General features: G+C 45.0%; 1 protein-coding gene and 1 long non-coding RNA gene across 2 annotated transcripts in view; one reads left to right on the forward strand and one right to left on the reverse strand.

The window, feature by feature from the left end:
• LOC138795917 (uncharacterized) overlaps nucleotides 1-13073 on the reverse strand; it is a 51990-nt gene that overhangs the window by 12188 nt on the left and 26729 nt on the right. The window lies entirely within an intron of this gene.
• Nucleotides 759-13073, forward strand: part of LOC138795915 (saxiphilin-like) — a 33174-nt gene continuing 20859 nt past the window's right edge. Inside the window, exons 1-4 of the mRNA XM_069975646.1 lie at nucleotides 759-833; nucleotides 6706-6866; nucleotides 9704-9812; nucleotides 12542-12760. Of these exons, the coding sequence (XP_069831747.1) occupies nucleotides 791-833; nucleotides 6706-6866; nucleotides 9704-9812; nucleotides 12542-12760 (532 nt within the window). The 5' untranslated portion in view covers nucleotides 759-790. The remainder of the gene's footprint in view (nucleotides 834-6705; nucleotides 6867-9703; nucleotides 9813-12541; nucleotides 12761-13073) is intronic.

Genomic DNA, 13073 nt, shown 5'->3' on the forward strand with positions numbered 1-13073 from the left:
CCCTTTCCTACAATGCTGTTCTTTATCCTATCGTTATCTGTGGAACATGAGCTGCCAGGACAGATTCCCAGGTAGGTGCAACTAAGTAACGTATTTTGCTGGCCAGTGTGTGGACCCTGTCCCCGTGGTTCATGGGCTTTAGTCTATCACAGTGGATGGGAGAGCAGGGACCTCTTTGTCAGCTCTTTGTCCTGTAATTTTATTCAACTACTTTTGTGTCCTCTAGACACAGATATGGTTGTAGGTGGTAATCATCCAAAGATCTGGGGCACTTAGTCAAAAATCCAAGACTTGAGTCAATTGTGTCCAGTGTGGTCCACCCATTTTTTTTCACGTGAAAAGGAACAAAGTAATTTCCTACCTTTTTTTACAGACATGAAATAATAGACCCCAAAACAAGAATACCAACACTTTCTGAAAGCCTCACATCAATCCAGCAAGTCTTTCCCAACTGTTCCATACAAATAGGCTGAACAATGTATATCAGAATATAAAAAGATAGCTAAGGTTCTGAATTTGTAGAGCTATGTACTGTATATGTCATATGAAATTAAAAAAAAGTCTCTATACCAAAAGCAATAACCCTTACTAAGAGAGAGATAACTTGATTGAGAAATGTATGTAAATAATACAAGGACAGATAGATCATCGGTCCTTGTATTATTTACATACATTTCTCAATCAAATCAGCTCATTGCTAATTAATGATTACTCGGACATCCTTCTCTCCCTTATATATAGACTACAACAAGCTGCAGCATTACATGGGGCTCTTCTGGAAGAACTGAGGATGACGCCTGCTTTCCAAGTGTTACTATGTCTCTGCATGCTGGGTAAGCATAGACATCTATCACTACATTCATACAATAGCATTCACAGTAGTCAATTCAGGATGCAACATGTCAATCTGAAAAATGAATTCTGAAATTTCATTTCTTTTTTTTTTTTTAAGTATCTTTTTATTTCAGCAAAGACAAGCAGTTCACATAAAACAGCTTAGCGTCACAGTGCTCATTTTGCATTTTTATAGTTGGTACATCATGTACATAGTAAATAGATAAAAGATCCAGCTAAACAGCAGTAGGCACCCAGAAAGATACAGCAGTAATTCAGAGTCTAAGGCCTTATTCACACATCCCATACAATTGTCAGTGGTCGCAGATCCACGACCACTGATAATTTTAGCGCCTATTAAATCCTATGTTAGCATTCATACCATCCATGCTGTCATCTGGGCTGTGTAGTGCAGATCACGGAACGGATGCCCAGGGCCGATTCTAGCTTTTCTGCTGCCTGAGGCGAGAACTGAAATAGCGCCCCCCCCCCCCACACACTAAACTGAGATCAACATCATATAAAAACCTAATACCACTACATAATGACTGCATATCACCACCCCGTAGTGACAAAATATTATCACCCCATCTTAATGACTGATTAATACCACCAGTACTGCTACTAAAAAAAAATTACCGTATAGAGTCCAGCATTACCCCCACATAGTGACAGCATAGTGATCAGGGTACAGTTACATCCAGTGACTCACAGGTGACGTCTTCTCTCATCAGAGTCGTTCAATTTCTCGCTTCTTCTCCATTAGAATCCGGCTCAATCGTGAAGACGTCTGTAAGCCATGACTTGTCCCGCAGCATCTATCGGACAGACATTTTAGGCTCCACAATTTACCAACACTCTCTTCACCCTTATACAATACCCTATCCATAGTGCCCCAATATGAATAATTCCCCCTATTATAATCCCCTCCATCTCCACATATAGTCATAATCTTCCTCCCATGTCCCCATGTAGCTATAATCCTCCTACCATGCCCCCATGTAGTTATAATCCCCCTCCCATGTCCCCATGTAGTTATAATCCTCCTCCCATGCCCCCATGTAGTTAAAATCCCCGTCTCCTCATGTAGTCATAATCCCCCCGTATCCCCCAATCTCCTCATAATCCCCCATCTCCTTAGTCCCCCCTGTGTCCCCCATCTCCTCATATTCCTCCCTGTGTCCCCCATCTCCTTAAAATCCCCTCTGTGTCCCACATCTCCTCAGAATCCCGTGTCTCCCCATCTCCTCATAAGCCCTCCGTGTCCTCCATCTCCTCATATTCACTCCTGTGTCTCCCCATCTTCTCATATTCCCTCCTGTGTCTCCCCATCTCCTTATAATCCCACCTGTGTCTCCCCATCTCCTTATAATCACCTCATGTCTCCCATCTCCTTATAATCCCCCCATGTCTTCCCATCTCTGTATAATCCCCCTGTGCCCCCCATCTCCATATAATCCCCCCCTGTGTCCCCCCATCTCCATATAATCCCCCCTGTGTCCCCCCATCTCCATATAATCCCCCATCTCCTTATAATCCCCCGTGCCCCCCCATCTCCATATAATCCCCCCATCTCCATATAATCCCCCCTGTGTCCCCCATCTCCATATAATCCCCCCATGTCTTCCCATCTCTGTATAATCCCCCTGTGCCCCCCCCCCATCTCCATATAATTCCCCCCTGTGTCCCCTCCCATCTCCATATAATCCCCCCCTGTGTCTCCCCATCTCCATATAATCCCCCCCTGTGTCCCTCCCATCTCCATATAATCCCCTCCTGTGTCCCCCCATCTCCATATAATCCCCCCTGTGTCCCCCATCTCCATATAATCCCCCCTGTGTCCCCCCATCTCCATATAATCCCCCCTGTGTCCCCCCATCTCCATGTAATCCCCCCTGTGTCCCCCATCTCCATATAATCCCCCCATCTCCTTATAATCCCCCCTGTGTCCCCCCATCTCCATATAATCCCCCCATGTCCATATAATCCCCCCAGTGTCCCCCCATCTCCATATAATCCCCTCTGTGTCCCCCCATCTCCATATAATCCCCCCTGTGTCCCCCCATCTCCATATAATCCCCCATCTCCTTATAATCCCCCGTGTCCCCCCATCTCCATATAATCCCCCCATCTCCATATAATCCCCCCTGTGTCCCCCCATCTCCATATAATCCCCCCATCTCCATATAATCCCCCCTGTGTCCCCCATCTCCATATAATCCCCCCATCTCCATATAATCCCCCCCCGTGTCCCCCCCATCTCCATATAATCCCCCCTGTGTCCCCCCATCTCCATATAATCCCCCCCCCTGTGCCCCCCCACCCCATCTTCTTATAATCCCCCCCTGTCCCCCCCCCCCATCTTCAGCAAAGTAAAAAAACAAACAAAAAGGCCAGCTACTCACCTCACCAATCGTTCCCACGCTGATAGCCACAACCCACGCTGCTGCTGTGGCCTCCTGGATGCTTCCTGCTCAGGCTGATCACAGATCTCATAGAGCAGCCTGACCAGGAAGACATCACTGGCTGCTCCAGATCACTTCTAGATCGCAGCACTAACACAGCCTGCGATCTAGAAGTGAATGGCACAGAGCAGAGAACTGATAGTTCCCTGCTCTGAGCCTCCTGTCAGCTGTGTGTGCCTCCTAATAAAGACACAGACACAGCTGACAGCAGGGGGCTCTCCTATAGTGCAGAAGCAGGGAGTCCGGCATCACACTGGAGTCCCTGCTTCTGCACGTATATTCCGTGGGCGGTACTCTATTAGCGTAGCACGCCCCGGAATAGGCATACAGAAGCAGAGACATCAGTCTGTGGCTGATCTCTCTGCTCCTGTAGTCAGTGAGCGGTCAGGCATATAATATATGCATGAACGCTTACTGTGCAGGGGCGGCCAGTGCCACCCCCTGCAAGGTCCTATGAGCTGCCGCCTGAGGCAAAGACTTCACTTCGCCCCATGGCAGATGCGGCCCTGCGGATGCCTTTTCCCGCTCCAGTCATCCGCTCCCATCTCCCCACTCCTGTCACCTGCTCCCATCTCCCCACTCCAGTAACCCGCTCCCATCTCCCCCGCTCATCACTCCTCTCACATGCTCCCATCTCCCCTGCACCTGTCACCTCTTATCTTCCCTGCTCTCGTCTCTCCCCCGCACCTGTCTCTGCCCCGCTCCTGTCACCGCTTCAGTTTTCCCAGCTCCTGTCACCGCTCTGGTCTCTCCCCGCTCCTGTCACCAGCTCCCATCTTCCCCGCTTCTGTTACCCACTCCAATCCACCTGGATCCTGTAACCGCTCCCCTCTCCCCTGCTCATGTCTCCCCAGCTCCTGTCACCGCTTTCCCGACCCCCAACCCAGCGCATCCAAACGGATGCAATCAACAGACCCTTTTTTCACAAAATCACGCTCCGTGAAAAGCACTGGACATGTGAATGAGGCCTAAGTATATGTCTCAGTTGAGACCCCATGACAGTTCAGTTAATAACAACCATCCAAATCTATAGTGCAGTGAATCGGTACTTGCAGTCAAATAAGACGCTCTGAGAATCCACACTGTTGTCAGCACCTAAAGCAGTACACCATGGGCTACATTTTATTTGAAAGAACTAAGAGAACAAGAAAAGAAAGAAAGAAAGAGAAAAAAGGGGGGGGGGGGAAGGACGACACTCAGACACACGTATCTAAGAAGTGGGGCTGGGGGGTTGCAGAGAGAACAACATGAGAGGGGGACAATAAGCCTTCCTTACTATTTTAGTGCCCCTGGTCCAAGGTGGTATCACAAACTGTTGCATCTCTAGTGGGCAATTTAAGCCCCCCCCCAAGATTCCGCCAATATCTGCCTTCAGGTAACAAGTGGAGAATTTATAAGGATGTACAAAAGAAAGTATTTGCTGCTGTAAAAAATGAGTGGCTGCAGCCATTCGCATAGTAAGACACGTTTGGCTATTAACAGTATGATGTGTACTAGTGCTGGCACCAATTTTAGGCCCAAGGCCTCTGTCACTATGGCATCTATAGACTGAAAGATTAAAGAAGCTGGGTCTAGACAAAGTTCAAGTTTCCAATGAGCAGTCACATAAGCGACCACCTCCTGCCAAAAGGATTGGGTACAGGGACAGGACCAAATGTTCTGCCAGAAATCCATAGCAGGCCCCTTGCATTTAGGACAGTGCAGAATCCAGTCAGGGAATAATGGATTCGCTGGTAGGTTGAATCCAAAGTAAGTGTGATGCATCCCTGGCATGCCACGTGTCCTGACCCTGCACTAATCTTCCAAAATTTCATTTCTTAAAGGAGTCTTTCAGGTTTATATGACTTTTTTTTTTAAAGTGTATCTGTCATTATAAAAAAAAATAATTTTGATGTCATAGAGACATGTCAAAAGTTTTGATCGGTTTGGGTCTGAGTGTTCAGACCCGTACCGATCGGGAGATAAAGCCGCTTAGGCACAATCATCAGAGAACTAATACTGATACCATTAATATTAACAGTCTTTATGTTTATAATTATCAGCTAGAACTGTCAAGTGTGGCTTGTATGTGACACGATAAATTTCAGAGCCCTAAACATTTACATAATATAGAGAGAAGACGGCACTCCACTGGTCGTTGGTGCTCGAGGCAGGTGAATCCATAGAGACAGTAGAAATAAATCTCAGCACTCACCAAATGTAGTTGTTTATTTATTCTGTGTGTTACACATCAAAACAGGTTAAGTACTCTCCAAGCTGATGAAGGCAATTGTGACCAAAGCGTACATGTTATATGAGTGCTGTGCCCCTGCTCAGCAGCCTTTTCTTCTGACAGTGAGTTAGCCAACAGGTCTCTTTGATGGCAACATTATTCAAAAGCAAAGATTAAATCTTTCAATATGTTATAATAATGCTATAAGAATAACCTATTTAAATCATTAGCATGTCAAACAAAAGTTTTAATGACCTCGTTTATTGCTAGGTATGGCCAGAGAAGTGCATGGCTGTACGCTTTGCTTTTCAACGCCTAATCTGACTTGTAGTAGAAGACGGTAGAGAAAAGGGGAGAAATTTATGGAATGTCTGCCCAAGGTGTATGCCAGGGAGAAGATGCAGATTTGCCCCTTCTCCCTGGCGTACCCCTGCCGTATGCCCCGCTCGCCTGATGGGCGGGCTGGGGGAGCTTGGGGGGGCGTGACAAGGCATGGAGGAGGCGTGGCATCATCCCGCGTCTCATTTATGCTCGCAGATGAAAATCATGATCTAAATCTACACCGGGCGCAGGCTTGGGCGCCCGCAGGGTGGATTCAATAAGAGGCGTGCGCCTCGTAGTGAATGCTTCCGGGGGGGAAGGGGGCGGGCCTAATATAAGACCGGCGTACTTGTACACTGATCTTCATAAATCTCCTCCAAGGAGTAAAGTCCATAGTGTGCACTTCTCTAGGCTATAAAAAAAGTGATCAGTGGGGTCTCAGCACCAAGATCCCAACTGATTAAAACCTTTGACATGTCCGTGTCCATGTTGTAGGAAAAAGTGTACTGAGCTACTATACCAAACACTACAAACAAATATAGAGCCAGACGGAATATATCAGACTCACAGTTATGACTTGATTCACAATAAAGAGGTCCACCACCATCCATACCCTTCTTCTATTTTTCTTATTTATTCTGTTCACCCCCCTACTCCAATTACATGAAAGCTGACAATCACTGACACAGACATAGAAATAGGCAGGGAGAATCTGAGGATAGGCAAACTATAGTCTTGCTGGGATCTTTTTTTGTAATTTATAGTTTTTTATGAAAATCAGAACCTTTAACACCAGGCCTGGACTAGAAAGAGAAAATTCTTTAAAAATAACATATAGTTCTCCTAATTATTCCTTATGCTGATTTGTTTTAGGGCTGAGCTCCGCAGTGCCAAAGTTAAGAAATGTACGTTGGTGTGTGACATCAGATACTGAAGTCAAAAAGTGCAATGATCTAGTGAACTCTTGCAATGTTGGGATTTTGCTAACATGTGTGAAAAAATCCAGCACTGAGGACTGTGTGAAAGCTATCAGTGTAAGTACATCTCCATGGGAGTCCATTGTACTGTTAAAGTGATACTCTATTCACCCGCTCCCCCCCAATGGTACCGTCTATTTGATGAGAGTAAGTCCTTCCTGGTTGTGTCTTTTAAAATGTGCCTGTGGCCCTGTTTAGGGTAAAAAATGATCTTTTAATCTGCAGCAGCTGAGTCAATTTAGTGTGTAGTATGTATCCTAGGTCTGCGTCGCCTCTTTTTTTCCCTTCCCAACCTCTTTATCATTAGGAATGTCCCTGGGCAGGATTTCTCCTATTCATCAATTGTCCAAACAGTGCACATGTGCCTTAATGATCTGAAGCGGAACATGTGCACTGTTTAGACAAGCAAAGAATAGGAGAAATCCTGCCACAGTGTTCCTAAATAATGAGGGCGGGGAGTAGAAAGGAGAGGCGTCACAGTCCTTGGGCACGGGCTTTGTAGGCCACACCACATTGACTCGGCTGCTGCAGATTAAAAGATCATTTTGAACCCTAACCAAGGCACTGGGCGCATTTTAAAAGACACGACCGGGAGAACTTAGTCTCATCAAACGAATAGTACCAGTGGTTTGGGGAGGTGGCTTTAAGGATGTCATGATTATATATTATTTTGTACATTTAGGGAAGCTATTATAATAGTGTGCTGACGTTCTTAACACGTAGACATGTTTACATTCCTTAAAGCTTATGTAAGTAAACACTAAAGTTATGCAAGTAACTCTTTTCGTACCTCGGCCAATGAAGTACTGACACGAGTCTTAGTAGAAGAACACGTGCCCTCCGGATATATATACTACCTGCCATTTGAATAAAGGAGATAGGCTTTGACCCTGTGCAAGTGTAATTTTTCTTCATGCACATGTGACAATACTTTTAACTGTTAGGTCTCCTTCTCACGTCAATATTTTTCATCACTATTGACTGATCAGCCAATACTGAATCCTTTGCAACCCACTAATTTCTATTGTGCTATTCTTACATCCTGTAGATCCACAATCCACGGCGTAAAAAAAAAAATAGGACAGGTGGTAATTGCAGTACAATAGGCTGAATCCCGAAATTCCAGGCGTTCCCCAGGATGTCTCCCTCTTCCGCACGGACCGGGAAGGCATCAGAAATCACATGCGGAAGGTCCGGCTAGGTTCGAGTTTGATCGAAACTAGCTTTTTCTGCTGTTCGATCAAGCCTAAAAAAGGACCTGTGGTCAGAAATAAATTATTTATATCAAGGGGTTTTGCTAGGGTCCTAAAACATCCAAGGCATAGGCCCTCTTTTGTTAATTTGTCCCACAGTCCAGGAAGGACTTGCCACCTTAATACAGATGCAAAAGTGCATCTCTAGTATGTTAGCAAGAACCCATTATTGTGTAATCTCATAGAATCTCATAGATAGAGATGAGTGAACCTCAAACATGCTCGAGTCCATCCGAACCCGATCATTCGGCATTTGATTAGCGGTGGCTGCTGAAGTTGGATAAAGCCCTAAGGCTATGTGGAAAACATGGATTAAGTCATTGGCCGTATCCATGTTTTCCAGACAACCTTAGAGCTTTATCCAACTTCAGCAGCCCCCGCTAATCAAATGCCGAACAATCGGGTTGGTATGGACTCGAGCATGCTCGAAGTTTGCTCATCTCTACTCATAGAATCTCATAGAATCATACAGACATTTAAAGGGGTTATCCAGTGATACAAAAACATGGCCACTTTTCCCCCTCTTATGTCTCCAGATTGGGTGGGGTTTCATACTCAGTTCCATTGAAGGAAATGGAGCTTCATTACAAACCACACCAGAACTGGAGAAAAGAGAGGGAGAAAAGTAGCCATGTTTTTGTAGCACTGGATAACCCCTTTAAGGCTGGGTTCACACTACGTAAGACACCAGCTGTTCTGTGATATGGCTGTGCCACAGAATGGCCGGTGTCAGTGAATTTAATCCTGGCTGGTACTGCAGTACCAGCCGGATGAACTTTATTTCTTTAGAATTGAAATGCGGGAACATTAGTGTGTGCCTACATCCCAATTACCCATAGCACACTTGGTCAGAAGTTCGGTCAGGAGTTCAAAAGTGGCCTGAAATGGACATTATTATTTGCCAAATATGAAGTAGGAAAGGTCACTCAGACGCCACTGTTGCCGCCGAGACCGGGAAGCTGCGGAGCGCAGGAGAAAAGACTTGGATCGAGGACAGGTAAGGTGTTAGGGGTTTGGGGAATCGTCAGCCATCGGCCGTGCATCGCTATTACGCGTAGAGATGCGTGGTCGGCACCCGACGATCCAACCATTGTTGTCATCACCGCATCTTTGTCTCTATTAAACGGAGCGATAATCGGCCCGATTTTTCCGATTATCGCTCTGTGTAATAGGACCCTTACACTTTATTCCTCTACACTGTGGGGCTCCAGGAAAATTAAACAACTGTTACTGAGTCACCTGATTGAGTCACTTGGTTGATGGGGGTGTTTGTTATAGATGAGCGAATCGCTTATCTAAACGAAGCAAAACACTTTGTTTGATCTGCGCTTCGCTCATAAAGCCGCCGGCTTGTCAGCACTGCTCCACTTCCTGCCGCTCCACACAAGGTGCTGGGGAAAAGCTGGATCCAGGATTGAAACCAGCTTTTCCCAGCATTCTGGGAGAAGTGGAAGGGAGCGTTGCAGCGCTGAAAGGCCGGCGGCTTCATGAGCAGAGCACAGATGTGCTTTGCTTCGTGTTGATGAGCAATTCACTCTTCTCTAGTTGTTGTGATGAGCTCACTCTTGGGGTTCCTTGCTAACGTACAGTAAATAAAAGAGATCTACAGTATATAACAATATTGAGCCTATTGTTTTTCAGGATGGAGAAGCAGATGCCATTTCTCTGAATAGTAGAAGCATTTACAAAGCTTCACTAAATCCTTTTAATTTGAAGCCCATCATGACTGAAAGTTATCATCCTCATAAAGGTGAGTAATAATACTGTATATGTTTTTGACTTTTTATTTCAGTAATGTAAATGAACAAAAACACTTGTTTTTATTGATTGAACTGAAATAAAAAAAAACAAAAAAACAAACAAGCTGAGACGTCTACACACCTGAGGTGCCCATACACATGAGAGGTGAGGTTCTCACATTTTCACATTTGTATATACAGTATGTCGCAGGGAAATGATGAAAATGGAGACTTGATCAAATCCCTACGATAGATGATTAATTCATGGAAGATGTTAAAATAACAACTCTGTGGGGTGATTTCCCTAAAGAAAGTGAGGGATTTGATCCAATCCTTTAACTGGTTTAGTGAAACGAAGAAATAAAAAAGTTTTACCTCACCGCTCCCCTCAGGCGTCAGTGGCCACAAGCACCACACTTCTGATGTGACACACACAGTAGCAGACAAAAAAACAGAAGGTGCAACAGCAACAGTGTACACACGGTAAACACCTGCTGTTGTAGATATTAAAAAATGAGGATCTTAGCAAACTATTTGATCAAACAGAGTGTACCATGTCGCCACGTTAAGGTGTCCTTAGAGACATGGTCCCTACTCTAGCATTTTCACACTAGCAATGACCTCTCCTGGGGCTGAATAAGCCTACAACTGGGCAGATAGGAGCCAAATGATCTCTTTTTATAGTACCCTTGGGACATGGGTGGGGTGCAAGTCAACAGGAGGTAGCCACACACACCACATTCAACAGAAAAAAAGGAAAAATTGGCAGCACATCTATGACTCTGTTCACACTGCAGGTTGCACGCTTAAGGACAGACAAAAAAAACCCAGAAGGTGCAACAGCAGCCCACAGGTGCAAGGGCCTACCATATATACTCCTCCCAGTGTACACACCGTAAACACACAGTAACGCCCAAACATTAAAATAACACTTTTTGCCAATCCCCTTTCCCTCACCGCTCCCCTACTACAACATTTAACGAAACAATTCCCTGGACTAACCTAAGGCTATGTTCACACTACATATATTTTCGTAAAACTACGGCTGTTGTTGCCGAGTTCAACAACGGCTGCGATTAATATGAAAATATACGTTACATTGCCTTCTATGGAATCCCGACCGGAGTGTATACACATGGTAAACGAGCTGCCAACACTACGGAGAGAATAAGGGGCCAAACTACAAAAGAAAGCTGTGTAATATGTGTGAACATACCCTAAGGCCTTATTCACACGTTCTGTAAAGTTGTCCGCAATTGCCGATCCGTAATCAATGTTCAACTTAGATCACATTGATTTATGTTGGGCTATTCACACAGTCCATGTTAATTTTGATCCATAATCCGTTCGGTAAAAAAAAAAGGACATGTCCAAGCTTGGATTGTGATTGTGGTACAGATTACCAATAAAAGTCTATGGGATCCGTATTTTTTACATCCGTAACGTCCGCCCAAAACATTTAATGGAAACGGATCCAATTACGGATGCAAATACAGATGATTTTTTTACGGATCACGGAAAATAGTGTGAGGTTTTGCGGCACAGAAAAATCACTGAATGTGTGAATGAGCCCTAAGTCTGGGCTGTAGACTAACACACTGGTTGCAGCACTGAGCTCCTTAGTACACATCCAATAGGTCAAGGAGAGTTTATGTTCTGTTCCTGCATGTGTTGTTTCTGGCCACACTGTGCACACTATAAAAGCATGAGACTGTCCTTACCTGACATAACGTCCCATGAAATTGGTTACATTATATGAACCTCTGGAGCTGGAATTGATGTGAGTAAATAATAATTGCTTTCTCAGGGTCTGCATATATTCTGTTAATATCCAGTCCATTGCTTGTTTTATAACGCCATAGTCCTTTCCTTTCATCCAGATTTTAATCTGGTATGAGGCTATATTCACACAACGTAACTTTTCTATTAATCATGGCCATTGTTGCCGATTTGCAGAAACGGGCGTGATTAATAGAAAAAGTATGTTGCTCTGCAGTCAGAGGTAATCCCGGCCAGAATGTATACACATAGGGAGGCATTTATTAAGTCCGGCGTTTTTTACGCCGGACGTAAAAATGCCCCCGCAGCTCCGGCGCTACGGAGATTTATGTAGAGGCGGACTGCCTCTACATAAATCCCGTGCGCGACGTTGCGCACCGCCGAAAACCTACGCCAGCTGAGGACTGGAGTAGGTTTTCGGCGTACATTTTGGCGGAACGGATGATAAATCGCGCGGACTCTGAGTCCGCGCCCTCCGTTCCGCCCACTCTCCGCCCCTTTTCCGCCCCCTTTCCGCCCCCTGGCGTACTCGGCGGAAAGTGCCGATTTGCGAATATTTTAATCGCAAATCCGCCATTTTTGCTTAAAAAAAGACGCAAATCGGCACTTTCCGCCGAAAATCAGCCAGTCGCCGGATGATACATGTGGCCCATAGTATACTCTCCAGCCGGGATCTCTAGCGGCCACAAAAACAACTGACACGTCAGTTTTGTACAGCCGCTATTCACAACACTAACAGCTCACACAATGGAGAGTGTGGCTCTGGCCGTACTTCACATTGTGTTCTATGGTTAATTGGGATGCAGGCGCACACGGATGTGCCACTTACATAGACATTGTGGTATTAGAATATTTGATTAGGTAATGATATTTACACATATGCTCATAAAGAACATGTTTTTTATCGTATAAATCTAGAATATTTAACTATGTTTATCATATACTATGTGTATTCTAGCAGCCAGTACTTCCTGCTTAAAACAACGGCAAAAACTACAAGTTGGAGGAAAGACACCATTAGTTGGAGGGTTTGTGCCTCAGTGCGATGAGAAGGGTCACTACAGCCCACAGCAGTGTCATGGTAGCACTGGGCACTGTTGGTGTGTTAATACAAATGGTGAAGAGATAGCCGGGACAAGAACCCCACCTGGACAACCAGCCCAAAACTGTGCGGCCCATGGTAAGCAAATACTGTGAGGGAGATTAATCAAACAGGTGGTAGAATTGGGTGTTACCCCTAGCAACCAATCAGATTCTAGCTTTCATTTTCCAAAGACTGTGTGAGGAAAGAAAAGTGGAATCTGATTGGTTGCTAAGGGCAACTGAGCCAGTTTTACTTTACACCAGTTTGATAAATCTTCCCCTTTTTGTTCATTTCAACATGGAAACATGACATAAAAAACTGTGCTCCTATTGTTATACCTTCTATTCATTCTTTTGCCTTACATGCTTCTCCATTTGATTTTCCAATAACACTTAGCAGTGTAAGGCTA

The sequence above is a fragment of the Dendropsophus ebraccatus genome, chromosome 6 (assembly GCF_027789765.1).
Source record: "Dendropsophus ebraccatus isolate aDenEbr1 chromosome 6, aDenEbr1.pat, whole genome shotgun sequence".
Lineage (NCBI taxonomy): Eukaryota > Metazoa > Chordata > Amphibia > Anura > Hylidae > Dendropsophus > Dendropsophus ebraccatus.